This window comes from Fusarium coffeatum (genome assembly GCF_003316985.1).
Source record: "Fusarium coffeatum strain FIESC_28 chromosome Unknown BRIP53273_contig_356, whole genome shotgun sequence".
NCBI lineage: Eukaryota > Fungi > Ascomycota > Sordariomycetes > Hypocreales > Nectriaceae > Fusarium > Fusarium coffeatum.
Window position 1 is genome coordinate 1 of NW_022158145.1, and position 27,903 is coordinate 27,903.

General features: G+C 50.3%; 5 protein-coding genes across 5 annotated transcripts; 2 read left to right on the plus strand and 3 right to left on the minus strand.

The window, feature by feature from the left end:
• Nucleotides 1-447: 447 nt before the first annotated feature.
• On the minus strand, nt 448-2,662 carry FIESC28_11047 (uncharacterized protein; the record flags this gene model as incomplete). The annotated part of the gene is made up of 3 exons (XM_031165177.1): nt 448-1,381; nt 1,430-1,826; nt 1,876-2,662. 3 exons carry the CDS (start codon nt 2,660-2,662, stop codon nt 448-450), a joined length of 2,118 nt encoding a protein of 705 aa, XP_031010760.1.
• A 2,047-nt stretch (nt 2,663-4,709) lies between these two features.
• FIESC28_11048 (uncharacterized protein) lies at nt 4,710-6,043 on the plus strand (the record flags this gene model as incomplete). The annotated part of the gene is made up of 2 exons (XM_031165178.1): nt 4,710-5,489; nt 5,546-6,043. 2 exons carry the CDS (start codon nt 4,710-4,712, stop codon nt 6,041-6,043), a joined length of 1,278 nt encoding a protein of 425 aa, XP_031010761.1.
• Nucleotides 6,044-12,018: 5,975 nt separating this feature from the next.
• Nucleotides 12,019-14,559, plus strand: FIESC28_11049 (uncharacterized protein; the record flags this gene model as incomplete). The annotated part of the gene is made up of 3 exons (XM_031165179.1): nt 12,019-12,056; nt 12,101-12,240; nt 12,293-14,559. The coding sequence occupies 3 exons, from the start codon at nt 12,019-12,021 to the stop codon at nt 14,557-14,559; spliced, it is 2,445 nt and encodes an 814-aa protein (XP_031010762.1).
• Nucleotides 14,560-15,201: 642 nt separating this feature from the next.
• FIESC28_11050 (uncharacterized protein) lies at nt 15,202-17,280 on the minus strand (the record flags this gene model as incomplete). Its single annotated transcript, XM_031165180.1, has 2 exons — nt 15,202-16,698; nt 16,768-17,280. The coding sequence occupies 2 exons, from the start codon at nt 17,278-17,280 to the stop codon at nt 15,202-15,204; spliced, it is 2,010 nt and encodes a 669-aa protein (XP_031010763.1).
• Nucleotides 17,281-20,963: 3,683 nt separating this feature from the next.
• Nucleotides 20,964-26,767, minus strand: FIESC28_11051 (uncharacterized protein; the record flags this gene model as incomplete). The annotated part of the gene is made up of 2 exons (XM_031165181.1): nt 20,964-26,234; nt 26,285-26,767. 2 exons carry the CDS (start codon nt 26,765-26,767, stop codon nt 20,964-20,966), a joined length of 5,754 nt encoding a protein of 1,917 aa, XP_031010764.1.
• Between the last annotated feature and the right edge of the window lie 1,136 nt (nt 26,768-27,903).

Genomic DNA, 27,903 nt, shown 5'->3' on the forward strand with positions numbered 1-27,903 from the left:
TTCTTTCTTTTTTTTTTTTCTTGGGTCGTGTCGGTTCAAGGCGTTACTGTTTCTCATGTTTTGCGATACCTCGGGGCGGTTGGTGCATCAAGTCGGAAATGAGTGATGGATGGACGCAAGGTCAAACATCTGTTGTCTTTGTTCTGGGAATTTTCGCTCCTCTCCACTCCTGTTATTATTTCTACTTGCAGTTTAATACGCACACTGCGGCGTTCTCAAGTTTCGTTTACCAGGCGGATGGGAAGTAGATCTTTGCTTTGTCTGGAGGATAACTAGGCTTGATGCATTGGCCAAAGTCTTGTACCTGCTATTTCGTTGCTATTTATTGCCTAGATACCACCAGCGAGATACCTATCATTACAAATGTTTCATCCGCGGCTGTACAGCATATACCAAGACCAAAGACTGCAAGTGTTGTGATACTCCATAGGTTGAAGAAGTGCCAGGTCACCAATGACGAGTGCAGAGGAGATACTCGCTCATTGCTGTCAACGTATTCCATACAAGCTTCCGCTTCATATCCTCCTGTAGAGCAATGCGTTCAAGCGCACAACGTCCATCGAAATACTTACACATGACCTGCCAACTGTTTGTCAACTTTTCGTCATTGAAACGGCGCGCTATAGCTGACAAGTAGCGTGATTCTTTTCCAGTAGCTTTCTTGGCGTCGAGTATGATATGTGGTATCAGGCCTTGAAGGTGTGGGTGGTCGTTAACGGAGGGGTGCGCGGTCGCTACAGGCATGGGCTTTCTGGCGTGCGCAGTAGCCTTCTCTGCAGCGTCGCGCTGAGCTTTAGAGGCGATACGCTCAAGTCGGGCTTTTTCAGCAGCCTGCTCGGCCACAGTAGGAACGTGGGAGCCGTCGGTGCCAGAGTGGCCTTCAGAAGATTCGGAAGTACGGGGAACCGATGTGGCCGTAGGGTCTTCCTCCTCCTTGATATCTTTGTCTTTATTCGAATCTGCGGCAGCTCGAAGCTCCTCAGCCTCCATTTCATACTCGACCTCGTACAAGATCTCGGGCCAGACGACAACGTAGGCAAATGTACATAGTTGAGTGACCCAACCACGTCGCATGAGCCAGGCGAGCATGAGAAGATAGGTGGGACGATGAGCTTTACTAGGCGAGAACTGCTTATATGGCCGAGGCGCCTGAGACAGCTCAGCCAGGAAGTTAGGGAGAGGCGGTGCCAAGGGAAATGCCCGCTGCCATTCGAGAGTGTCGAGAGGGAGGCGGGAAAGATCGCTATTAGGAGATAGGATGTATTGGTCCTTGGCATGGAGAGGAGGAATGGCGATCGCACGACGCCAAAATATGAAATGCTGAGCATATTTACGAACTTGGCCTAAGGTTAGGATGTTGCTCTGTCCAACTTGATAAAATCTGGGGTTTGTTAGGGGCTGACACAATGTTCAACGATAGGCTGCTTACGATTGTGTGGGTTTTGACAAACGCACAAACTCGACCATAGAGGCTGTAGTGGGATCCGGATCGGCTTGAAGCTCAGAGATGATTTTCTTCTCGTCATCTGTCAATAAAAGGGCAAAGTTACGGTCGAGAAAGCCAGGTTCCTCTAAGGCATCTTGGCTCATAAAGGTGTTTGCCGTTGTTAACCACAGGCCACGTTGGGTACCCTCTTCGCCTTGCGGGAGGTCATCTATGTAGAAGGGCACGGGGATCTGAACGGAAGGGGTCAGGGCACCAGCTGCAGTATCAAGGTGCAGAGCTGCGATCTTGTTCTGCGAGACGGCCTCATATATATCATGCATGGCCGCAGCCAGCGATGAGCTTTGTAGTATTTCTTTCCACAGGACACTCATCCGTTTACCTATTACCGGTCAGCACCTATTGATCGTGGAAGTTCCATAGTTACGTACGCTCCTCGCGCGCTTTATCTTTTGCAACGAGTATCCGTTTTGACTCTTTCCACACAAATTCGCTGTGCTGCTGGCTGTATTTGAAAGCCTTACTAACTTTCTTTATGATGTGGTCATACAGTGACTCGATAACATCCTTGACTTCGTTGCTGCTGGGATTTAGTATAAAGACAAGGTTGAACATAGTCATGGAGCTGCGCTTCTCATCGTCCTTGTCTTTGCCATCCTCTTTCTTCCCGTCCTTCTCGTCGGCAGGCTGCTCAGTTGCCTTTCCTGCAGTCGCGGGACCAGTTTCGTGCGGTGCCAACAACTCATCGTTGTATGCAGAGCGCTTCTCGGCACGAGACGCCTTCTTAGGTTTCTTCCACCTTCCGTTCTCAGGGACATGAATGGGATATGACACACAATACAGTGGATCTAGTGATAGTTGGAAGAGCCGTTTGTGATACGGACGAGCAGGCGTGAGAATACCAGCAAGGTCACGGGCGGGAAATCCTGCAACACGCTCCCATGGCACAATCTGAGAGCCTGACTCAGTGAACGAGTGCTCATCTGGATTCCGTCCCTGTTTAGAAACTGCCGCATCGCCGGCGACGTCTGAGAAGCTCTGCTGCGATAGACGTTCGAGAAGGATGTCTTCTAGCTCGTTGCCAGTAACCGAGCCCGGCTTGGAATGAGGCTCAACTTGTGCAGGATAATGAAATACGAAAGCTGGGCCATCACGCGAACGATTGACTACGAGGGCGACAGCGAGGAAGTTGTCGCTGGTAACACTCGGCACGGCCATGATAGCGACTGTTACATGTTATGGCGTGACAGAATTTGGGAGGTTGTGGCTCCGACTGTCGATTATCACATCGAGACAGTGTCGTATGCCCTTTGCCTCTGTCTCTTTCGGCTGAAACGTCCCGCAGGTGAGGTTGGTTATTCAGTACGTAGTCAGAGCCTCAAGTGGTTGTGGAGATAAGCCTCAAGAGCGCCACATTTTAATGATGGAGAGGGGTTCCAGGGTAGCTGTTGCGCACGGCCCGAGCGTGAAGCAGACGGGACCTGATGGAACTTGGAAGGCGCCACGGTGCCTGGCTGCCTGGGTACCTGCCTGTCTGCTTGTAGACATGGTGGGGGAAAGGAAGGGAAGGAATGAGGTGAGGCTGGTAATGTGCAGCTGGACGTCATTGATCAGATGTGGCGTCAATTGTTTTTCTAGACTCGTCTCGATAGAAGTAGCGGATCAGTTGACAGGAAGTATCCAGACAGCCCGGTACTGATAGTTGAATCATGTATTGCATTCATCAAGAGACGTTATGCGCGAGTGCTTTCAACGCTATAGTACTGCTTGCAGAAATACGTGCTCCTATAGGTACGATACTTTCGTATCTGCAGTAGCGTCGAACAAATAGTTTGTCAATCTCAACAAGTCGGTGTGTAATGAACGCGAAGGAGCATAAGGAGCTGACGTGAGTTTGTGTGTTGAATGGCCATCATCCAGTCACCTACCTCTCTGTACGTACGGTACAGTAAGAGGCCCAACGTCTGGATTAGACGGATTATGACATCCAACATAAAATTACTATTTCATTTCTCATTTCAACTCATCTCATTTTCTCACAACTACTTTCCCTTTTCACCGACCGACTGTTGTAGGTGTTTTCGATTATCCAGTCACAGGTGCCATTTTAGTGGATAATCTAGTCGAGGACCCTACCTACCTCTACCTAGGGGCAAATCAAACCACCTAGCCCAAGCAATCAATTAATACATATTTGGACATGTGATTCCAGGTCCAAGAACTTTTCAACCGAGTCCTTTGAAGCACAGCGCACTTCACAGACTGCAGTACATGAGCTGCCTAGGTACCTTACCTGATGTCATATATCCATGGACTATTTATAATATCATGAACCATTCATTCATTCATTCGTATTGCGCATGACACACGACATTCGTATTTATCTGAAAACTCTGGCGGATAACGGCACCGAATTTCTTCATGGATCCAATAGTCTAGGCCGATTGTCCCACTCACAATTCATCCTCCCATTTCACAGCCAACACCGCTTCGTCCCGTCTGCCTTAGCTCTACACTAATTATTTTATTTACTTATTACTGCCTACACGAGCTGAGGCACGGTGCTCGCTTGTTTGCTATACCTGGCTACCCAATTACGTTTGACTGGAAGGGCAACAGGTCGTGTGCTTTCTTTCTCTCGTCCACCCATCGTCTACTTCTATCACCTCTGCAATACCTGGACTATCGGTTGTATTCAAAGAATCACTTAATCTTTCTGTCCGTCCTCGCCGAAATCTCCGTCTCCCTCCCGGCCGAAACTCCCCTCCTTGAGCCTCCGGTACCCCTTTCTCCACCGTCTTGCGGTACGACCTGACTGTCACAACTACCACCGTCGCCGGCGCCGCCTTATGTTGGACGTCCCCGGATTTCCATTCCGCCCCTGAACCCCTGGGAGAAACTAAGCACCCTTTTTTTCTCTTCTTCTTTTCTTTGCTCTCCCTCTACGACCACCCTCAAATCTTTTACACTTGGCCTTGAGGTTTGGCCTTGTTTGATCGTCATTTCAAGCAGCCTTCCCTGCAGCACAGCAAGACCGACTTTCCTCGCCTGGCTTGTCTATCTTCTCCTTCCCTTTCAGACCCGCTGGTCGAGACCCCACCATAGGTCCTGCCTCAACCTTCTCGCCTCTGCATCCCCTCTTTCATTCCATATTTTGCCCCCCTCCTCAGCGTCTACCTATTCTACAAAGGTACCTATTGTCCTCACGGTTTCACCACCCTACCTTTATTCTTCACAAATTCATTCATATTGCGCTCGCGTGACCATGACATCCTCACCAACCAACCTCGATTTTGGTCATGTCCCTTTCTTGGACTTGACCTACGACAACAATGAATCACACGACTCGGCCCTCAAACTCATCTTGACCCTCATGCCGGATTGGGCTAGCGAAGACTCAAACGTCGATTTTGTGCGCTTCACTGATGGTATCACCAACACTCTCTTAAAAGCCGTCAACCGCCGTCCTGGCATGTCAAAGCTTGATGTTGACAGAGATGCTATTCTGCTGCGTGCCTATGGTCATGGAACCGCCGTTCTCATTGACCGTGAACGTGAGGCCGAGAATCATGAGCTACTCATGAGGCATGGTCTTGCTACTCAGTTGCTTGCTCGTTTCAAAAATGGCATGATGTACCGTTATATTCTGGGTAAGCCTGCTCGCGCCCAGGATCTCAGTGAACCTCTTATCCTCTCTGCCATTGCCCGACGTCTTGCACACTGGCACGCGACTGTTCCTTGCTTACCAGATCCCAACCACGCCCGGGACGAGAAGCACGTAAATGGTAATGGTTCTACCAACGGCCAGATTAACGGCCATGCCAACGGTTGTGTGAACGGAGACAGCGACAAGTCCCGTCAAGAACAAATTGATAGTACTGCTCCCGGCAAGCCACCGCCCAACGTCTGGACGACTATGCAGAAATGGATATTCGCCTTGCCCACTGATACTGAGGCTCAAAGGGAAAAACAAGCTCTGTTACAGGCTGAGTTGAAGGTGATAGTACAGAAATTGAGTCAACGACCTGGCCTTGGCATGAACGGGGTATGTTGATGAGCTCCACACCTTGTGTAGCATGAAATAGCTGACGAATCTGGTAGCTTGTATTTGCGCATTGCGATCTGCTATGTGCCAACGTTATCATCCACCAAGAAGACGATGCGGCACCTACTGTCGATTTCATCGACTATGAGTATGCCACTCCTTCACCCGCCGCATTTGACGTGGCGAACCACTTTGCCGAGTGGGCTGGATACGATTGCGACTATGCAGCTGTCCCTAGACAGGACCAGCGACTTGCTTTTGTGAAAGAGTACATCAAGGCCTATTTCGCATTAACAGGCGAGACAGTCGACGAGGAAGAGGAAGTCCGCAAGCTCATGGCAGAGGTCGACGCCTACCGAGGAGTCCCAGGTTTCTACTGGGGTATCTGGTCATCAATTCAGGCCGTTATCTCAAAGATTGACTTCGACTATGCCCAATATGCCGAGTTGCGTCTGGGTGAATACTGGGCATACAAGGCCGAGGAAGATGGCAGCCGAAAAGCCACTGACCAGGAGATGCCACTGAGGGAGAAGACGTGGTGGCGTAACGAGTAGATGAATCAAACATGACTTATCTGGGCACGACACACAACATGGCATGGCGACAATCGAAACCAGGGACTGAAGTCAGTGGCAGACGTTTAACCTCGATCAGCCTACGACAGAGTGATTCTGTTAGCGGCTAATATGGGCGGGGAGTCGAGCAAATGCGTGGAAATGGGAACGGATACAACAGGAAACGGTTACAGGGAAGGCGATTTTCCCTTCATCCCTGCATCCAGTTTTGGGTTCTATCTTCAGCAAGCGGTCTTATCGTTCCTGGCCCACGCCCGCATTTTCCCATGTACTCTCCATGCTTCCATTCTTGGTTCGCTGTCACTTTGACAGGTCCCGACTTCTCGTGCCCATTTCTGGCGCTTGCCACGCTCTAACGCCTAATCTCTTTCATGTTTTTGTTACGTGTTTATTGGGCCACGATGACATAAAACCAAAGCTCGGCTGCGGGACAGGGAATGATATAGAGGGACGAATCAAGCCATTCAACATGAGCTATGGCTAGCTACGACAGCTGGATAAATGGACAGGTCAGGACCTAACCTGTTGTCTTGCCTACATGACCAGCATAATTACACCATTATTGTAACCGGATCTTTTTAATATAGACACAAATCTTCACGCACGAGTTGGCGTTTCTTTGGTAACCCGAGTACTGTTTACTTTGACTTGTATTTTCGTTGTTTGATGGGGAAGTACAGTGGCTACCACATGATTTCACAGTCTATCCTCATTACCGAGACACATCGGACCGTGTTAGTTCCCTTACTGTATGCATGTATCTTGGATCCAGCGGGAGGGAGAAGAGAGCATGATTGGAATTGCCCAACCACAGTCGGCGGCGACACCCTCACAGGCCAAAGCACGAGGGACAGCTGCATCACCAGAAGCAGCATCTTGCGTCCATCACACCCGCTCGACCAACCGGGCCGTTATCCTAAGATGGCTAGAGAGAACAGGCGGCTGTCTGCGGTGCATTACCTTGCTTTGGTCGGGTATAGCAGCAAGGTATATACCTGTATGGTGTGGCTTGTGGGAGAGAGGCAGACGTGGCTGGCTTAGGAGAGATGAGAGATAAAGGTACATGGTATGCAGCAAGGTAAATAAGTAGGCAAGGTACGACGTAGTGTCACATTGAGCCTGGGGCAAGCTGGGGCAGTTAAGCAGAAAACGTGCATGCATGCATGCCTGCGTGTACTGTAAGTACATATGTGTGTATTATATCTACTGCTGAGCTGGGAAGTCTATTTGTTGCCTCTTCCTCACTACTAACCTAACATACTAGACCTACTGTACTGTACTTACCTACTAACTGACCTGAGTTTGGTACTTTTAGTACCAAGGTATCTACCGAGGTAGATATTGATTGCTGCACAATGGCACCTTGGACCTGGTTTCCTACGTGGATTGAACGTATGTGATTACAAGTTTGTTATCCATCCAAGGTCATCGAGATTAAATCAAGCTGGAACCACATTGATCTTTTCATTTGCTCCAACGTGGGCCGGGAATGAGCTTGAAGAGCTTGATGGCGACCCATGTTTGTTCTGGGCTTCTAGGCTCTAGCCTCCGGACCAGCTGGGAGACAAGGAACAGGTCCGGTAATAAGATAAGGTGTAGTGTAGCAGTCCATTTTCCAGCTGTGATTACGGATACTACCTCTGTTAGTTAATTGATAGCTCGCCAAGGTAGGGTACCTGTAAGTATATGTCGCACAAGTTCAGAAATCAGACATGGGCTTTCTTTTTAGCCTCGAACAACAACGAGATGAAGGGTCGGCCGGGGTTATTTCCAAAACTCGTGGCTTTGCGACGGACGGTTGAAGAAGCGGGGGCGCTTGGACATTGCCCTGGGCTGGGTTGTGGCTTGCTTTTTCCCCCCTCTCACTTGGATTCTTCGTCCTCTTAGTCTTGGCTTCCATGGCTGACCCTTTTCCCTGCCCTGCACTTTCCACTCACGTTCGATTGCACTTGCACTTGCGATGCACGCGTGGCCGCTAAACATTAACATCCCTGCACCTGCCTAAGAACCGTTGATGTGGGCATCCAAGCATCCCAGTGCAGGGTTCAACAAGTTGTTCCTTCCATTGGCTGCTCCTGCTGGTTTCAAAACTTTGAGTTCCAGCCGGGAAGGAGCATGGTCCATTTCTTGCCATCCACATCCACAGTCATGGAACTCAGCAGTCAGTCCACATCAATTCGACATCGACTTGACTCGAGGTCACTTGAGTTGACTCGACTCAACTCTGCTCGACTCGATTTTTGACATCGACTTTTGACATGATTTACGAGATACTTCACCTACTTTATGCCCGCAGTCTTGTCCCTCCTGTCACAGCCAGAATGACTCCTTTCACCCTATTCGCCAGCTTGGTGCACAGTCAAAGTACTCATACATAATGCCATGTTTACGACTTGGCGAGGGAGAACAAGCAGAAATAAGACCAGATACCAAAGGGGATGATGGATGGGATGGCCAAGACAGGCCCCTCCCGTTCCGATTGATTTATGACAACCTCTAAAGGAGCTTGGGCCAGGGCCAGGGTGCCTTAGCTACCCAGGTCTTCCTAGGTTAGTGGCATCCATCATCTCCATCTCACTCACCTAATTTTGTACGTACTATCCTCTCAACAGCACCATGGTCCAGCTCATTACCATGAAATTGGATAAAATTGTCCCGGCTACCTACTATACCTAGGTATGTACAGCACTGTACAGTAAGTACTATGCCCTACCTACCAAGGATGTGGCATGACGACTCAGCCCTCGCCTCTCAGCTTCGACTTTGTCATCTCGGCAAAGAAATACTTAATCAATCCTCCCCAAGAGGACCCAAATTTCCCTTGATCTCGCAACGTCGTAGCCGATCACTCATATGCAGGGAAAGACCGTGTTTTGGGAAATACATATCCGTATAGAAAGGGAAAGAAAAGAGAAAAAGAAAACGCAGAGAGTAGACAAACACGCTACCGAATTGCAGTACACAGCACAGCATAGCACAGTACAGAAACTCACATCTTACAGCACAAGCTTTAAAGTCGCGGTAGCGTTGACGATGGTAGGGGCGAACTGGGAGACACCATCAGAAGCAGCCGTTGCTGCTAGGCGGCTGTCTTTGCCGTCAAATACCACTCGTGTTATATTTGCTCTTGTTCCGCGTTCATCTCATTTCTAACCTTGCTTGCTCTATTAGACCTGTTTGCTGACAGATTAGGTACGCTAAGCAACCCCGAGGGTTTCGGCCGGAACTTTTTAGACGCATTTGCCACAGTATCCTGGTAACCGTTCTCCCTTGGACAATCTCAAACCCAGCCAAGCCAAGCCTAGATCAGAGCAGAAGGGACAAGAGTTCTCTTACCTGACAATTTGGCCCAGCTGCCTCGCCAAAAGTTCTCAGACTCTTACCGCCAGAATGACAGACGATATCTGCCCCACTGGGTGTCTTCGTTGAGAGATGAGACGAAATGGAGGGCTGATAAGCGCGTACTGAGGCTGCCCACGTTGCGACAAGACATGGCGCTGCGATTTGACTAGGAGAAGCAATATCAAACAAAGACAGTACCAGCGCTAGGGACCAACGTGTGTGTGGTGTGTGTATGCACCTTGCCTGTCATGACAAGAGCAATTGCTGCATGTACACAGCCACAGCAACGGCTCAAGCTACACCCACTTGGTCTCAGTTCCTGCAGCCTTTCTACTTTATTCGTAGTAAAACAATGGCATCAAGAAATGCAGCGGGTGATATGGCGGTGCCAGAGCCAGAGCTAGACCATGCTCAGCTTTTGACCCTCTCATCAGCAAACGCTCTTGCATGGTTGCCATATATCTTGACCACCTTCCGTGACAGGGTTACGGCCGAGACGGGCTAATACCTCGACAAGGCTACCATGACAGAGTCACTGTCTGTGAAGGAGCGTAGCGTGAGGACGAGGGGGCGAGCTGGGCCAGCAGGGCGAACGGGACGAACAGCTCGCGCAGGGTTGTGGTGCTGGAATCGCCCTCATGCCTGGGCTCGTGGCTCTTGCTAGGACCCGGTTGGTGGGTGGTCCCCCGCTGTCTGTCATTGAATCCATATCCAAGAATACCTCCATCGACACTGACATGCTTGTATACATACTGTGTCGAATCCAGGAATGTTGCCACCAAAATACGGTGTCAATTCAAGTCGAGTAACACGGCCCTTTCTCACTCTATAGCTTGTGTTGTCCTGGGGCATAGAAGCACCTCCATACCAAGGTCCAGCAACCTATCCAAGGTGCTGTACTGTACCTACTGTACCTACTGTACCCAGAGGTGCCCTTGCAACCCGCAGTTCATACCTGGTCTGTTGCGGGCTCCAGCCGGATCCAGGCCCAGAGCCCGCACCGCATCGTTGTCGGCACTATCTCCAAATCTGCCGCGACGGGGGAGCTCTGCCCCACCTTGCTCACTCTTTGCCCTCACTCCCTCGCTGTGCCTCTCACACATGGCCGGGGCCATGGGGGGTGAGGGCCCAGCACAATGCAATGTCGTGCGCTCGTGCCCTCTGATAAATCTTGGCTCGTTCATTCGTCTTGATTTCTAACATCTCCACGAGAGCCTCCGGATCGATTTTTGATATTGCCTGTCCGGGGGGCCTCATCTCTCGTTTCGTTGATTCTTCTTTTCAACTCAACTCTTCCTGTCCGCCTCCTGCATCGGGCGACGGTTGCCCACCTTCTGCTGTGTACCACCGACAAATGGCTACTGGCATATGCGAGCAGTAACCGGCCAGCGAATTTCTTGGGAAAGCGACCAGTCATGCTCAGTATCTCATCAAGCCGATACAACAGAAACTCATTGAAACGTCGACTCTGGACGAGATGAGATGATCTGGTCTAGATATGAGCCGGGATGACTACACTCCACGGGGCCTATCCGACCCGGAGTCCCATCTTGAACTTGCCGGCCAACGTCAGCGACCTCACTTTGATGTTGGCACTGGGTCGGAGCCAGTTGCACCATCACCAAATCAGCAAGGCCAAAATGTCACTCTCAATGCCGCTCTCGAGGTCGATATGCTGCGGCACAAACTCCGTACCCTCGAGAATCTTGTCGAACGTTACGGTACGTCTAGTCCTGCCTCTCTCTTGGAGCGCTTCAACACCACTCGTGTTTTGTTGCACTTTTGGCCACCGTTTTGAAGTCTATGTAATCTGATTCCCTTGGATTGTAGGCATTTCGTCGCATATCCCCTCCCTTTCTCAAGCTGAAGAAGCCCGGGCTCTTCAGTATCGTTGCGAATGCCTTGAGTCTGCATGTAGGCAACAGAGTAAGTTAATGACCGAGTCTTGCAAGATGCATACATCTTGCACCTCTAGTCTACATTCACAAGAATCAAAGCTAACATCATAGATATGGATGTTGCCCGCACTTTAAAAAACTCACCTCCGTTTCCACCACCACAAGGATATCCATCATGGCTCGATCATCACCTCGCGCATCATGATCGAGTAACTCGCTCTTTATCTCTAACCGATTCTAATTCAGCACACAGCCCCTCGAGGGCCTCTTTTAAATGTTCGCATGAACAATGCGTTCATTATATTTACGGATTCTCAACCCAACTTGAACGCGACCACCACCTTCGGTTACACTCGCCAAAAAGTACGAGTGACTCGGGACCATTCACGCAACCCGAGGGCTCCTCGACCACTTCTGAACTCCCAGGGAAAGGCGCTGGGCCTTTGCCTCGGGATCGATTACCACCTATTCATCCGCCTGCCGCACTTGTGACGGCCAATTTACCCCCTCTTCCCTTTCCGACGCCATCAACCGCCTCCACAGCGACAACGAGAAGGGACCATGGTTCGAGCTTTTCTTTTTCGGATCCCAAACCTGTGCTGCCCCGAGGCAGTGAAGAAACGACCTCTGACCCCCAATTGCCCCCCTTAAAAAGAGCTCGTGTGGGACACGATCGTCTAAAATCTATAGGCGAACTCAAGCTCCTCCGCAACAATGATCCTTGCCTCCGGTGTCGAGCCTCGAACAGACCAGTAAGTACTTCTATCCTGGCCACCTACCTTGCGGGACAAGCTAGGTGCTTACTATCACAGTGTGACGCAAACAACCCATGTGCCCGCTGCTCGGGAACATCTTCATCCGAGTCGGAGTTGCATTGGAGTGTCCTTGGATGCTATCGTGGATCTGTCACTTCTCTAGTGGATGTTCTGCTTCAAGGTACGAAGAACCTTTTACTAACATGGTTCCGTTCTTGCTAACTTCTACGTAGGGTCGTTTGCTTGGTCGCAACCTCAAACACCATTGACGCCCTCTAATCCTCGGCGAGGAAGCATTAATGATAAAATATTGGCACAAAATCCTGCTCTCTCAGCTGTCACGAGACCGACTTGGAGAACTGACTTCCAAGATACGTTCTGGTGGCAAGACGGGGAGCCTGGTCTAAGTGAACGTGTTAATCAACCACTAGGGCCAGGTTATCACGATCCTGGAGCTCCGCCGCCTGTTCTGCAGCTCATTGCTTCTAGTCCGACCTTTCGAGGTGTTGCATTCGACCTTCTTGAGTTACTGAGTCTCAGCGGTCAACTTTCTATGTCACGAGAAGAAGAACAAACGATCCATCCCGCTCTTTTCCGTGCAAAACAACTACTACGCGAGATTGTATTTTACGACGCATCTCAACCGAAACCCTTGCTACGAATCGAGACCAGCTTCCCTCCTCAGACTCCCATTGATAGTCGTCCCTCGACTGAACGAAACGTGCTGTTGAGGGAATGCACACGACGTTATCTAGTCTCGTTGGACTTCGCAGCCTCGAACTTGCCGACTATGGGCGTTAGACAATGGCTAGGAGTGTTTATCTCGCTTTGCATTTTCAGTGCTGTGGATACCATTCTGGTTGACCTTGCTTGGTCTTTCCAGGGAACCGACCCTCTGCAAGCCAATACAACACCGACGGAACGTCCTGACCAAGTTATCCGCAGTGTGTATCAGGCGTTAGTCTCTCTCTTCGCCACTTCAAACGATCCTCTATTGAACGGCTCGGAATCAGACGATCCCATTGTCCGCAGCATCGCTCGAGTCGTCAGACACGATCACTGGCCCCCGAGGCATATTTTCTCGAGCATCGACTTTCTCATGAACCTTGGTGCAGGAGAAACTCCTAATTATGGATTTAATGGTTTTGTTATGCCTGGGAGACATTCTTTTGGTCTTAGAAGCTCAAGGGCCTTATCAACAGCGCAGTTGGACAGTATATCCAGACAGCCCTTCTCGAAGCATCCACCACCAATCGGCTTGACAGGCTCATCGTCCCAATACACAATCTCTGGAATGCGTTCGGATTTCTCTCTACCAGGCCAATTTGCGCTGCCAGGCGAAATTGCAGGACGTGCTCGCAGGCACACAATAAGCGATGACATGTCGCCTCACCCAGAGTCGAGGCGACCTTCAGGGGCTGAACCAATTTCTCCATCGAGACTAAAGTCATCCTCGCGTCGGACATCTTTACGACGTGTATACTGCGACAAATGCAACGAACATCCGGACGGCTTCCGTGGTGACCATGAGCTACGGCGCCATATAGATGCCAAACATTCAGCCACGGTCAAACGTTGGGTCTGCAAAGAGCCAAAAAATCTTATACCTACTTCACCGCAGCCAGTCATACCTTTATCGAGGTGTAAAGCATGTCTGGCACAGAAACGTTATGGGGCATACTACAACGCCGCTGCGCATCTTCGTCGTGCGCATTTCCGACCACATCGAGTCGGAAAGGCCAGTGGTGATTGGCCATCTATGAGTGTTTTGAAGGATTGGATGCGAGAAGTACGCCAATCAGTTGACGTGCCCGACGAACACATCTCCAGCGGGGAAGACGACATAGACGAGTTTCCCCCGCCGGCCATTTATCGAGACTCGATGTCGCATCAAGCTCCCATGATCCCCGACGCACAACCGCCTGCTACAGTACTGGGGCCGCTTCTCTCCTCAAATTCTATGGAACAGTCAATACCGATCGAACGAGCCAGCCCGTCTCGAAGACCCGCCGAAAACCGAACGAGATGTCCTCATCCTGACTGTGGTCGTGAATTCCGCGACTTGGCCTCTCACATGCTCACACACCAGGAGGAGAGACCCGAAAAGTGCCCGATTGTAACATGCGAGTACCATACGAAAGGATTCGCCCGCAAGTACGATAAGAACCGCCATGCCCTTACTCATTATCGAGGATCTATGGTTTGCCCATTCTGCCCTGGAGTTGGGAGTCCTTTCGAGAAGGTATTCACGCGTGCGGATGTCTTCAAGCGACACTTGACTGCTGCTCACCAGGTCGATCAGACAGGCCATAGCAGTGGCCACCGACTACCCGGAGGCGATGATCCGGTAGGCACAAAGGCACGGTGCTCCATATGTAAAAACGGGTTCAGTACCGCTCAAGATTTCTATGAACATCTTGATGACTGCGTACTGGGTGTCATTGTGCCATCTGCAAGTACACCAAGCCAACAACCTCGTTTGCAGGGGTCGCCGCAATGACATCAAACCATGGAACAGGCTTTTTAATACGACAGGACCACTGGAGCCTCACGGGAGTAATTACGCGAAGGAGACGGATTCGGTTATCTTTGAGGAAATAGGACAGGAAGCGACCTTTATACCACTTCTTCTTTTATAACTTTATTCCCTTTGTCAAATCCAGCATTTATATAAAGACCATGTGCCTGGCGCACGGGGAAACGCATTTCGATTCTAGATACCACCAAAGTTTTGACGGCACTCGCCATGGTTTTGTCATTTTGTATTATGATCACATCCTTTGATTAGGCATATAGTATATCACAATGAGCAGTTAAAGAGACTGAGCGAACGTCAAGCATAACATCGCTCAGACACATCATCAAGAAGTCTTTCATAATTTTTGTTTAAAAAAGTGATATTAAGTTAGAGTAGATATTTTGCTAGGCATAAAGACTTTTTATTTTTCGACTGCATGGTCTTTCACAGCGAACAGCCTGCTGGCCGTTCCGTATCAAAATGATACAGAGGAAGTTCGGAAATCTCCCATGAAAACTAACAATGTATTGTAAAACCGTAAACGCCAAACCCATGCTACCCGTTCGCTCCAATATGATATTTAGTCATGATGCATTGCTAATGGCATCAGTAAAGAAAAGGTTTTCATTTCGAGTTGGAATCATCAGAGGGCGCTGCTGTTTTCTCGTTGATCGAGTCTACCATGAGAGATTCGTCTCGGCGACCAACGTGCTTGGGGCTAGAGCGCTTGAAAAACTCATGGATCTCAGCAGAGAACTCGCCGTCCTCAGGCATAGCACCTTCGGTTTCCTTGGGGCCACGGTTGGCCTGGACAAGCTCCCACTCAGTACGCATGTCCTGAACCTTTGCCTGCCAGTCAGCCTCGGGGTCGTAGTTCTTGCCAAGACCTCGGAGACGCTCCCAGAGAGACAAATGGATAGGGTTAACAGCAACGCCGTGGTACTCGCTCTCCTTGCCATCACGAATGTAGTACCAGCGACGCTCCTGCTCCTTAAGATCGAGGCCAGTGGTGTCAGGGAGGAAAACCCATGTGAGAAGCATGCCAGCAAGGCCGAACCAAGGGACGACGTAGAACTTGGTCTGGTCATCAATGTAGTTGTAGAGAACAGAGGCGAGAAGAGCGCCAGACTTGCCAATGCAGGCGGAGAAGCCGTGAGCTGTAGCGCGAATGGGCGTAGGGAATACCTCGCCGGCGACAAGGAAAGTGACCGAGTTGGGGCCAAACTGGTTGAAGAAAGACGAGATGAAGTACATGGCCTGGAAGGAGTGAATTCCAGCCGGGCTAGTGTAGTAGTCGTACTTGAAGGCGGGAATGACGAACATCAGGAAGCACATGAAGAAGCCAACCTGTTGCATCATCTTGCGGCCGTACATCTTGTTGTCAATCAGAAGAGAAGCGAGGTAGTAACCGGCCAGAGAGACGGTGATGTTGACTAGGTTCCAGGTCCAGGTGGTGAAGATAGAGTTGCTATCGGGAGAGATGACCTTGATGAATTGACCCTGGAAGAGCTTGTTGCCGTAGAAGAAGACATCGTTGCAGAACCAAGTACCAGAGGTAGCCAGAAGGCGACCGCCGAAGTTGGTAAAGCAGTGTCGAAGGGCGTTCATATCGTAACCAGTGACGTTTGAGCGCTTCTTAGCCTCAGCGAGCTGCTTACCTGCGCTGCGCATGCGATAGGTACGATAGTAGAGGAGCCAAAGAGTACCAATGGCGGGAAACGCAAAGGACAGTCGGAAGGTGTACTGGGCAGCAGATGCGCTGTAAGGGGGCGCTGTCTTTCCGTTGTTGAAAATGGCGAGGAGAGCAATGAGAATGACCTGGTTGACGAACTGACCCCAACCCTGCATGAGGAAAGCCGTGGTAACACGACGACCACGGTGCAGACGATCCTCGCGGGTGGAGATTCTGCCACCAGAAGAAACGCCCTCCAGAGACGAAGTAGCTGTGATAGGATACTCGCCACCAACACCGAAACCGTAGAAGAAAAGAGACCAAGCGTAGCAGATGACCCAGCCCTGGAGAGTAAGACCCCAGGAAGCAGTGAGCATGAGCAGACCGACAAACATGATGGCGGCGTCTTGAATGAGACCCCATCGTCGACCAACCCAATCACCCATAACCTGTGAAGTGTCAGAATATCAAACCATATGGTAGAGCTTTTGAAGCTCTAGGGAAAAGGGGGGACTTACACCAACGACAGCCTGGCCTACCATGATACCAATAATCTCGAGGTATGTGACAGCGGCGACCCAGTTGTGAGCGCAGGTAGTCGGTTCCTTACCCCAGCATTCAGGCCAGACAGCCTTGAAAAGAGGTTCAAGGTTACCGATAGAGAAGAGGACGTATCCCTCGAGACCAAGACCGGCACCAGGAATGACAGCATGGCGAAAGTACCAGGACAAAGGCGACAGAGGGTCTTCCTTGAACATTGACCAAGCAGTGCTGGCCTCTTCCTTAGCAGCATCGTTGTCAACCTTTGAAACGAAGCGGTAGCGTTGAGACAAAGGCAGATCGGCCCAGTAGACGCCATCCTCGGTGTAGGAATCATCTGGGCGTGTTACATGGCTGAAGATGCGACGCTCATCGGCAGTAGCATATGCGATAGGCTCGTTTGAGATGTGCTCAGAGTCGCTGTCTGCAGGACCATGCGGAACAGGGATCTCACCAGGCACCGTAGACTCGTGATGTCTATGGTGAACCATTGTGACGAAAGGCGTAAAGAGCCTTGGATGAAAAAGTTGGGGTGTTGTTGATGATGCTTGATCAAAGGTGCAGGAGTTGAGTTATGCACAAGATTTTGTTGTAGGAAAGCAGTTATAGGTTTGAAGAGAGTATGTATCTTGGATCCCAGGCTAGGCGAGGCGCAAGTAGTGGGCAAAGCACAAACCACCAGAGAAAAAAAAAGTTTTATACTGGAGGCAAACAAGAAGAGCCGAGGGCCCAATTTTGATGGGGCGGGAAAAGAATTGAGGAATTCAAGACTCGGAAAAGTCTTGTTTTGACTCTGGGGAGAGAAACAGAATTGCAATTCCAACGGTTTAAGAGGGCGAGGAAGGGCAGTATTTGAACTACATGAGGAATGATATGTATAGCAACTAGAGCTCGGATATCCAAAACGACAGTGACGATAATCGTGAGAGAAAGTCGACCAGTAAGAAGACGTAAATTAACCTCGTGGGAGAACGTGTGGACAAAAGTCGATCTCTGGGGTCGATTGGGAGGGTGTGCGCGTGTATAGCTCCCGTGCGCGATCCGTTGCTTGACCGAAAGAGCATGTCGCCGCCGCCTCGTCTTCGCCATTGCCATTCATTGCCGTGTACTGTAGCGTGTAGCGTGTGTCGTTTCTCTGCATCAGGGACCAAAGCTCTAGCTCTAGAACTATGTAAGAAACGTCAGGGGTGGGTGACATGGCATTGGATGGGACATGCATGATTTGATCCGCCGTCCCCATGTCGTAGGTAGCCTAGCGGAGGTATACATGTACATTGTCCATGTCCATCAAACGCCGAGAGATCCAGGCCAGATCCCGACAGGCTGTATGTGTTGTAGGTATGTACTTGCTGCATCTGATACTGACAAAGTAAAGGATATCCAAATCAGTGGTCAATTGCGACCAGAGTCAATGACTGTAGTCTAGATTCTAGGGTTGGTGACAAAACTGTAAGTAAAACAATGACGTCTTTTGTGCTGGGTCCGGTAAGACTATAGTATAAGATTTGATGGCAGGCGCATTCACAAATTCAAAGCTTCAGAAGAGGCACGTTTTTCGACTCGGATCCGCAAGAGGCTGGACTCTGTTCCAATTCGGAGATGGAAAAACCTGGGGTTCGTTCATTTGTCTTTTTTTCCTTTGATGGCAGTCGTGCACGCGAGCGACACCTTCCACCTTTCACCTCAATGACTTGACTTGACTTGACTCGAAGTACAGTAGGAGCGACCCGGCTAAAACGGCATCTGCAAGACCCGCCTGACCTTGCTTCGGCCAACACCGTTGGTAAGAAAGAGGCCGATCTCTGCTTAGAAAATTCGCATCATGGCATTGTAGGGGACTTGACCCTCTGCTAAAATGGATCTCTGGGTCCTCCTGGTGAGAGATAATTCGACCGCCGAGGTCTCTACGCACACGCACACCACAATGCGGCCCGTTTCCTGTTTATCACGGAACCCTTTCAGTTTAGGTTACCTACCCTCCATTTCCTTTCTCTCGGTGTCCAATTCGAGATACCGGGAGATTGTTTGACTTTAATGATGCATAATTCCACGGATCTTCGGCTTTGTCTCGTTGTCTTCTTGTTGTTGTGTCGTTGTTTCCTTCCCAGTCTTGCCAAGCTCTTACGTTTCTGCTATTTCCATTTCCCGGCTCGGCGCTGTCGGGAGCCGCAGGTGCGTGGCTCGGCATTGGTGCTCTAAACCCAAACGGGGCAGAATCAAGAAAAATTCGCTGCAGGAGATAAAAGGTGGGGCAGTAGATGTGGATCCCTTCCCAACGACATCCGCCAAATGCGGAAAGAAGTCGTGTGATGCGATTGACGGTCGACACAGATTGACATTGCTATCCTCTCCCACACGAAACGAAAAAGACCCTGCACTCAGCTCGGTTCACATGCTAAGTTTCACTCATGCTCTTGAATCTTAATTTTTCTAATTCTTTTCCTTTTTTAAAGTAAAGACTAAAGAAAAGCTTAATTTGGCCATGGATGTTTTATAATGTTTTATCGTGTCAACACCGTATTCCCTCCCCTCCACTTCTGTAATCGTCCGATAGCTGCTTTTCCACTCTACCTGCCTACCTCGGGCAGTCTAGCTTAGGTACTTTTTCCTTCTTCTTTTCGGCCGGCAAAAATCAAAACCCGCAAAGACAAGGTCTCGCCCACTGTCTGACCCCGCTCGTACTCTTGCTCTTTCTCTAGATTCATCAATCCCACCTGAACCCTGCAACATTTACGTACAGACAGAGTCTTGGTTGAGGCTGCACTGCTAGACTCTCAAGTCGTTCACTCCCTCAGCTCATATTGTTTGACTAAAGGTAGCTTATTAACCTGCACGTAAAAGGCCACCATAGTTTTGCATCGAAAGCTTACTCGCCCGCATCTAGCAGTTGATCGTGTGCTCTCAGTCTTGCTGACGATATCCAACCGCATTAAGTTTTGCCCATCATTAATTGATAACCAGTAAAGAGATCTACATGTCTAAATCAACTCTAAAACTCAATCAAGTCTCGCCGCGTTTGACGCCATACTCTGGCTTCCAAGAATATCATCCATCAATCCATATTCATATTCACACCACACCACACCCCTCTTCTCGTCTTCTCCAGCCCTCCCCATTCCATGAATAACCATAAAAAATATGCATACTAACTTAATTGTCATGGTGGATAACCCTCCAACAACCCCCAATCCCCTCCACAAGCCATCCCTTTGACACGTTTGTAGCCGGGGTCAAGTGATTCCTGATTTGCTCTCCAAGTTGCATCGACCGCATCTTTGTTCACAGAGTCGCAGACCCTTGACCTTCCCTTCTTCCGAGTTCTGTTGTTGGTCTGGAGCAGACTGATCCGCTCAACGAATCTCTAACCGCTGGTAACCCGCCACCTTTAGAAATTCATTTTTAGCACATATCAACTTCATACGTGACTTGCAACAGACTTCCACAGGTCATCTATTTGGAGCATACCCTCAGATGTCGAAAGACACGCCGTGTATTAGGTTTTTGACATGCAACATCACGCAACTGTTCAACAGGCCTAGCCATGTCCATGTACGTCAAGACGATTCATGTTGTTATCAACAAGAATCCTAGGTTGTAAGACTTCCGGAAAGCATGGACAATATCATGTTAAGCAGAGCGTAGAAGACTCTAGTGAAATTGCCACAAAGATGAAAGTCTACAAATATGGATCGATGGATTTGTTGAATTGCTTCAAGCCCGTTGCACATATTTATTTGAGCGGTCACAGTTCCTGCATCTTCTTTCTCTTTGTCAGGCGCGAATTTGATATGTTCGTGAATAGCTTGTTTTCTCATTTTCCCTCTTCAGCTCCATACTTCACTTATGTTTGTATAGCTCATATCCCTAGGAAATAGCGGAACAACTAGGGCGAAGGCAAGGAAACTTCAGTCTCTGTTATCGTGGACCGCCTGAAGTATCCCACGTTCAGTCTGTTCGCCGAATGGCATTTTCCCCGCGCGTAGACACGTGTGCGCTCAATGCTGCTCGTATATGATGCCTCAATCCCCAGTGCAACTTGACTCAGCTGTCTTCGCTCAAACGCCACGCTGCATTTAGATACATAGAAAATTCAAGATGAAACAAAAAAAATCGATAAACAGTATCCTTCAAGGCAGCTTCTCGCTTGCAAGGACCCAACAGCTGTATGATAATGTTATCTCCCAACCGGTCTTGGTGTCGCTTCCTCATCTTCACCGCCAACGCCATCCCGCACAACGGTAATAGGCCGGGGTGTCGCGTCTACACTATCAGTCCCATCCTTATCGGTCTTGGGTGTAGCATCCTCAACCTTCAATTCTGAATCGGGAGGTGTACGTGCTGTAGCTTCAACGGCCATTTCACCATCAAGAACTCCGGTTTCCATTTCTTTCGATGGCGTAGTCACAACTTGCGTCACGGCTTCAGGCGTGCTTTCTGAGCCCACCGTCAAGCTATCGTGACTGTTCGCTCGCATCATCTCAATACCAAGCTTGGAGCTGGGTAGACCAGCTTTGCTCAACATTTGCTGGCTATTCCGTCCATGGTGCTTTTCTCTACCACCTCCCAACTCTTCATCCTCGTCATCCGCTGACTCGGTACCTTCAAGCGTTCTTTGTTCGGAGCCTTCACGCTTTGCTTTCACTTTCTCATTGCCCCGGGAGCGGTGTTCCATCTGAGCCGGGGCTGATTGTTGAGCCACGAGGTGAGGCACCCCCTTTTTCGTAGGTTCGGGAGCATCATTGTTGTCCGTGATATTCAAACCCCCTTCGTCCCACTCGTTCGTGCCCTTACGGCTTACGACAACCGGTAGCTCGTCGGTTGTGACTGACTCTGAATCACCGAACAAAGACGAGGATATCGAGTCTTCCCGGCTGGACATCATCGCGGTACCTAAACGACCAGCGAAGATGGACGAGCCTGATGTGGGACTATCTTCAAGGCGTGAGTTGGCCTTGCGAATTCCCATTGGAACCGGCCGCGGCATACCTGACGAATGTCCCGGTGATTCAGGTCGCCATCGACATAAACCTTGCAGCACCTCAGTGAGCTTCGAGGAACTGATAGGCTTCTCGATCAGCGAGTCAAAGTAGTGCGGTGCCTGAAGCTCCTTCAAATAAGCCGTGATAGCCACAATGGGAGTGTGAGAATTAGCGTTTTTCGTCTCGCGGATCATCCGTGCTACATCAGCCCCATTGATTTGAGGAAGCTGATATTCGAGGAAAATGACATCAAACTTGATCTCGCTCATAGAATATCGGACAGCTTCAGATCCGTTGGGTACAGATATCGTACGGCATCTTAACTTCTCCAGCAGCTTTTCCATTACCATGCGAGACACAGGGTGATCCTCACATATCAGCACATCAAGTGGCCGGAAAGTAGGTCCTTCGTCAAAAGCGATCTGTGAAAGCCGTCTTGAGCTCTGTCTGCGCCTTTGCACCCGGAGAAGAGCATTGTGCTTCTCGCCTTCGTTATCTGACGAGGATGGGGACATGTCAAAGACTTGACTTCTCCTATTCCGGTGGTGGTGCATTATGTCAGAGGCAACGGGGCTGCCATCTTGGGATTGCGAGCCCACAGTGAGTGACCTCGAACGTCCTGCAGATGAATTGCTGCCCTGTCTTGGGGTTGATATGGTCTTTGAAGGCGACAAGGACAAGGGTGGTGGCGCTGCGCTGCGAGTCTGTACAGGAGACGATGCTGCAACAGTAGTGGCGGCCTTCTGTAGGCTTGGTGGCACCTTGGGTATCTCAAACGCTGAGCTTGGCTGCAAAGTCGCAGCGGTCGATTGATGCGACAGGCTGGAGGAGTTACTTGATGCTTTACGTCGTCCGTCGGCTCCTTGGCCAGCAACAAAGGACACAAGTAGTGGCGATGAAGGCTGAGAGGCCCGATTGGGGGATGCGCTTGCGTGGCCAAAGCCAGAAGGTGACTGTGCTCGGTTCGTCGCTTTTGCGTTGGATATAGTTCGGGAAACAGGGTGCGATAGCACAGGACTGCCCTCGAGAGATGGCCCAGGTGACACGACGCTGCTTGCTGCTCCAGGGCTAATAGAGGTTCCTTTACTCTGCGCAGCTAACGCCTCGGCTCTCAACTTTTGAATGACGTCCTTGTTGGCCTTTTCCAGCACGGGAAGGTTCTTGAACGAAAAAGAGCCAAAATCATCCATCGCGACTGGCTCGCTTAGACGTCTTGACTTCAGATCTCGGACATGCGGTGGGATGTGCAACGGCATGAGTTTCCGATTTATGGAATTGACCTGCGAGCGGACTCGAGACAGGGCATCGTGCGGCCGTTCAGCATATTCAGAACCAGCTGCAGAAGATTGAGGAGACGCCTGGTCCTCCATTTCCTCTGCAAAGGACTGCAAGACTGCTCCCCTAGCATCGAAATATTCCGTGTCTTCAGGATTCTCGGGTTGTGGTACAAACTGAGCTTCATCTTCCAAAAGCGTGTCCCAGTTGACATCCTGGAACCAAGGATGATTGCGAATTTCTTCACCTCCGGATGAAAACTTGTCTTCCCGATTAGAACCCAGTCGCTGGTGGGGTTCCATGCATAGTAGCTTATTGATCAAGTCTTTGGCCTCCTCGGATATCGGTTCGCATTCATTCTCATCTGGCCATTGAATCTTGCGGGCAAGGATGTTCTCGAAAACATGCTCAGCCTCACCAGCGTGGAAGGGAGGGATTCCATAGAGAAATTCGAACAGGATGCAGCCAACAGACCACCAATCGCTAGTCTCGTCTTGCTTATCGCCTTTGATGGTTTCAGGAGCCAGGTAGTCGGGAGTACCTACAAAACGTCGGTTTGTATCCTCCGGGTTAAACAGAGCCATTGGTGGAGGCATCATATTGGAAAGTGGTAGAGAGCTTCTAGCATGGCTGTCCATACTAATCCTTGAGCTGACGCTCATGGGCAAGTCTGGTGAGCCCTGGGCAATTGCGTCCTCGTCCAACGGCGACTTGATACTGTTAGCTTGAGACGCCGTCTCAACATCGTTCAAGGAAAAGTTCGTCACCATCCGAGCCAATGTTTCGCTACCGCCGCTATCGCTTCGATGGGTGCCTGACACCCGCCGAGGTTCCTGGCCGAGGCTGAAATAAGATGGCTGAGCTAAGCTGCCGACCTCAGGAGTCATTTGAGGAGTCTGGCTAGGTGACTGAGTATGGCCATGCAGATCAAGTGAGGCTGATCTCGAAGAAGCAATAGATGCAGACCGAGCAAAGGGGCCTTGCTTGAGTAAATCTGGCGTTCCGTCTGTAACCTCGCTGTTCAATGCGCGCTTCTGTCGACCAACCAAACCCAACCGAGAAAGACCAAAATCCGTGAGCTTCAAGTGACCCTTCTGGTCAATAAGAAGATTATCAGGCTTTAAGTCACGATGAATAATGCCGCGGCTGTGAAGATGCTCAACACCTAAGACAACCTCACCAAGATACTTCTTTACCCATTCCTCAGGAAGTCCTCCAAGAACCTTGATGAGGGAGGCGCAGTCACCGCCGTTCAGGTATTCCATAACCAGATAGAGGTAGTCTTTACTCGAAAATGTCCAGTAGAGCTTGGCGACAAAATCACTTTCTCCTTGCCACATCATGATGGCGCGCTCTGCCTTGACGTTGCCAACTTGGTTCTTGGCTACCATATCAGCTTTTTTGAGCACTTTGATTGCAAAGTACTCTCCGGTGGACTTTTTCTTTGACAGATAAACGCTGCCAAACGCGCCTTTGCTGATAGGCTTGATAATCTCGAAATCTTTGATCGACGGCTGGGTTGGTCGGGGTTGTGGAGGAGCTTGGTTACCCCCCAGACGAGGGGATGGAGGCGGCTTCATGACAAAGTCAGAAATGGCGGCCGACGACTGTCGACGGTGGTGCCTGTGGCTATGTGCAGCAGGCGAGCTAAAATCACTCCCGGGAAGCATAGGAGATGCCTCTGGCGAAATGACACCCTCTTGTGGCATCGGAAACCCTCTGGCTTTGATTCGTAGGGGAGATGATGGCTGTCCTGGTCGGGAAGGCGACTCCTGGCGGTGAGGTGATGAAGCGCCAGGCAAAATAAGACTTCTTCGGTGACGTCTCCTTGTACTAGCAGCACGTCGGAGATCTCCAAACTCTGAAATAGGCGACTCGGTCCTTGGAGCATTGCGAGATGCAACTGAAGAAGACCGGAAGCTGCCTTCGCTGTCCATAAAGTCACCTTCCATATAGATGGAATCTCTACGTGTGTCGCGTGCTTGGATTCCCAAGTTGCTCTGCCCACCAAAGTGCGATCGGGGTGTCGGGCACTCTTTTGGACTGCTAGATCTAGTAGAAGCCACGAAGGAGGTTGGTCGTGACCGATCTCGGTTCTCGGACAGGTTCATCTGACGGAGAGCTGTGGCCAAGACGGATGGGCTATTAAGAGGCTCCGTAAAGCTTTCGCTGTCACGTTGCTCAACTTGCTGAGGCTCTGGCAACAGCGGTTCCGGGGGAACATCTTCGTCAGCTCCAATAGCCTCGTCGCATGATTCGCACTGTTCATACTCGGAGTTCAGTCTTTCTTCTTCTGTCGAGTCAGTAAGCTCGCCATTGGCTATGCGAGCTGCCTTCCTCAGAGCATCGTCAATACAGTCTTGAACAAGACATGCGAGCTCGATACGAATACGTTCGGCATATTCTATGATCTTTCTGTGACGAAAAACTGCATCGACTTTGGTCCTGGCAACCTTCTCCGTATCAGCACATAGTAAAGCCAGGCCTTGTTCTTGTTCAAGGGTGTTTGTACTCGGCGATTGCCACTGTAGAACCTGTGATATTCGTGATTCGGACTGCGGTGATTGCGTTCTGAATTCTCCGTTGTTTTGTTGTGTTGTAGACTCCTTGATAGCAGGAGTACTGACTTCGATAGCAGTGTCGCAAAGATCCATCAGCAACTCCACGATTCGAGCTTGTGGTCGACGAATAGCGAACGAGCGCGCCCTAGTATGCCCAAGTCCTCCAGAACGTTCCCTCGATCGAGGCAATGAGCTGCCGGGGGATGACTGAGTCGACGGCGGCGGTCCAATGGGCAAGCCCTTGTACTCGGCAACGGGGACAGGAGTTTGGTCGCCAGCTAGAGATCGACTCTTTCGAGCCTCCAAGGCATCGAGGACCCTAACAATCGAGTGGCGATGTTCAGTCAAGTTTTCTTGAGCCATTTGAACATCCATCTCAGCCCGATGTTCTTGCAGGCACAATTCAGTATGCTTCTCAAACCACCATCGGGGAATTTGACGCTCGCAAATCCGGCAGAGGACGGGTGGTGGAGGTTCAAGTTGTTCGGGTTCGTCGAGCCCGCTTTCAGCGAGTTGGGTCAGATAGCTTGCCAAAACCTCGGCGCCAGAGCCTAGAGAATCGACAATGACGTTGGGCAAATCGATCTTGATCTCTCGTGGAGCAATCCACGGACGAATCATCCACATTGTCTGTGAAGAGTGTCAGTACTGTAGACATGGCCAAGGTTCAGGACTCTTACATGGCTCTCACCACCCGAGACACTGTCATAAACCATGATTCCTTGGGCTTCGAGGTCCACGACATGTGATGGCTTGTTTTCGGGGTCTTGTTCAAGATCGACAATAGGTAATAGTTTCGAGAGGGGCCCAAGTTGGACAGTGAATCGAACTCGATGACTTCGAGAATCATCCTTCTTCATGGATTCGACAACTTCGGTAAAGACGTTCTTGTTATCGCTGACTATCAAGTCTGAAATAGGGAGGCCGTTGACAGTCTCGAATTGGGTGCCCACCACGTCTGTCCAGGAGGGGCTGACCCATTTAATGGTTCCATCGAGGTTGAGGTCGACGATTGTATTGAGAGTCTGTTCGGCGGCTTCGCGAAGCTCCTCACGTTCCTCTCGAATGTCCTGACTCAAGGACCTCTCCATGGCAGTTGTTTGCTGTGCCCTCAAAGAGGCAACTGCTGGGGGCGCCAATGTGGCGCCGGACGGAGAGTCCATGGTATCTCGAAGATGTGAGCCGCTCAGACCAGAGACGGGTGAAGTGAATGGATATTTCGTAAATGTCGTCGAAGGTGATATATTGGGCCGGTGCTCGGCAGGATGGTAGCTGAGACTCCAGCAAAAGCACAAGTGGGGAGACTCGGGTCTGGCAAGGGCGCCAGAACTAGAGACCCGCGAGACTCGGAGACATGACTGAGGGTTCGGCAGCGAGTAGGATCTCGGGCTGACGCTGTGCAAGTCGTAGGTAGGTATAGGCCGTGAAAGAGAGTCGAGATTAGACGGCCCTAAAGCCTGGAAGCCTAGGGATGAGTTTGTCGAGACTTGAGGTGCAGCCGAGGACAGGCCAACCGTGATGGTATGGTACTGTACCGTGCCGTGCCTTACCGTGATCGTGGGTACCTGGTCTGCTTTGTCCGGGCGAGGCGAGGCAGGGCGAAGAGTATCGAATGGAATTGGGAGAACGATTGATGAATACTTGGATTAGAGTTGTCTAATCTGGGACAGTAATTGCTCTTGACCTTGAAAGGTTGGCTTGAAATTGAACAAGAATCGCCGTTAAGCCTCGAAGGGGAAGAAAGACAAAGTTTGGTCCACGGCTCCTTAGACCATGGATCGTGAAGGCGCGTTCCTCTCATGATACAATAAGCGGGGGAAGGCGCTGCTAAACCAATCACCACCCACCATCTCCGGGAATCAAGCTCCTAGCCCTGCTAAGCTGCAGCATTGCGGGTATAGGTATCTTTTTTATTTTTTTTACAGTCTACAGCCTACAGCCCGTACAGCGCTCTCTGTATCTGTAGCTACTAGGAAGAGCCTGAAGGGTCCCCCGATGTAAGCTACGTGCGGGCTGGCAGCCACCCAAGTTAGAGCCCCCCCTAGAGCCCACAGTTGGTGCCCGCTTTCCATTCAATGCTTCTTATCCATCCAATCCAGCTTCAAGTCCATTGCTATGTGCTGTGCTGTTACTGAACCCTGTTGATATCGGTCGAGGAATGGATATTTTAGCCCCCATTGTCCAGACTAGATCTGTGCAATATCGTTAGGTCGCTTTGTTCGCCAAACTTCGGATTATGCACGACGCGAGTGATTTTCCATTGTCCGATGTTTCAGCCAAAGATCCATGGGATGGAACC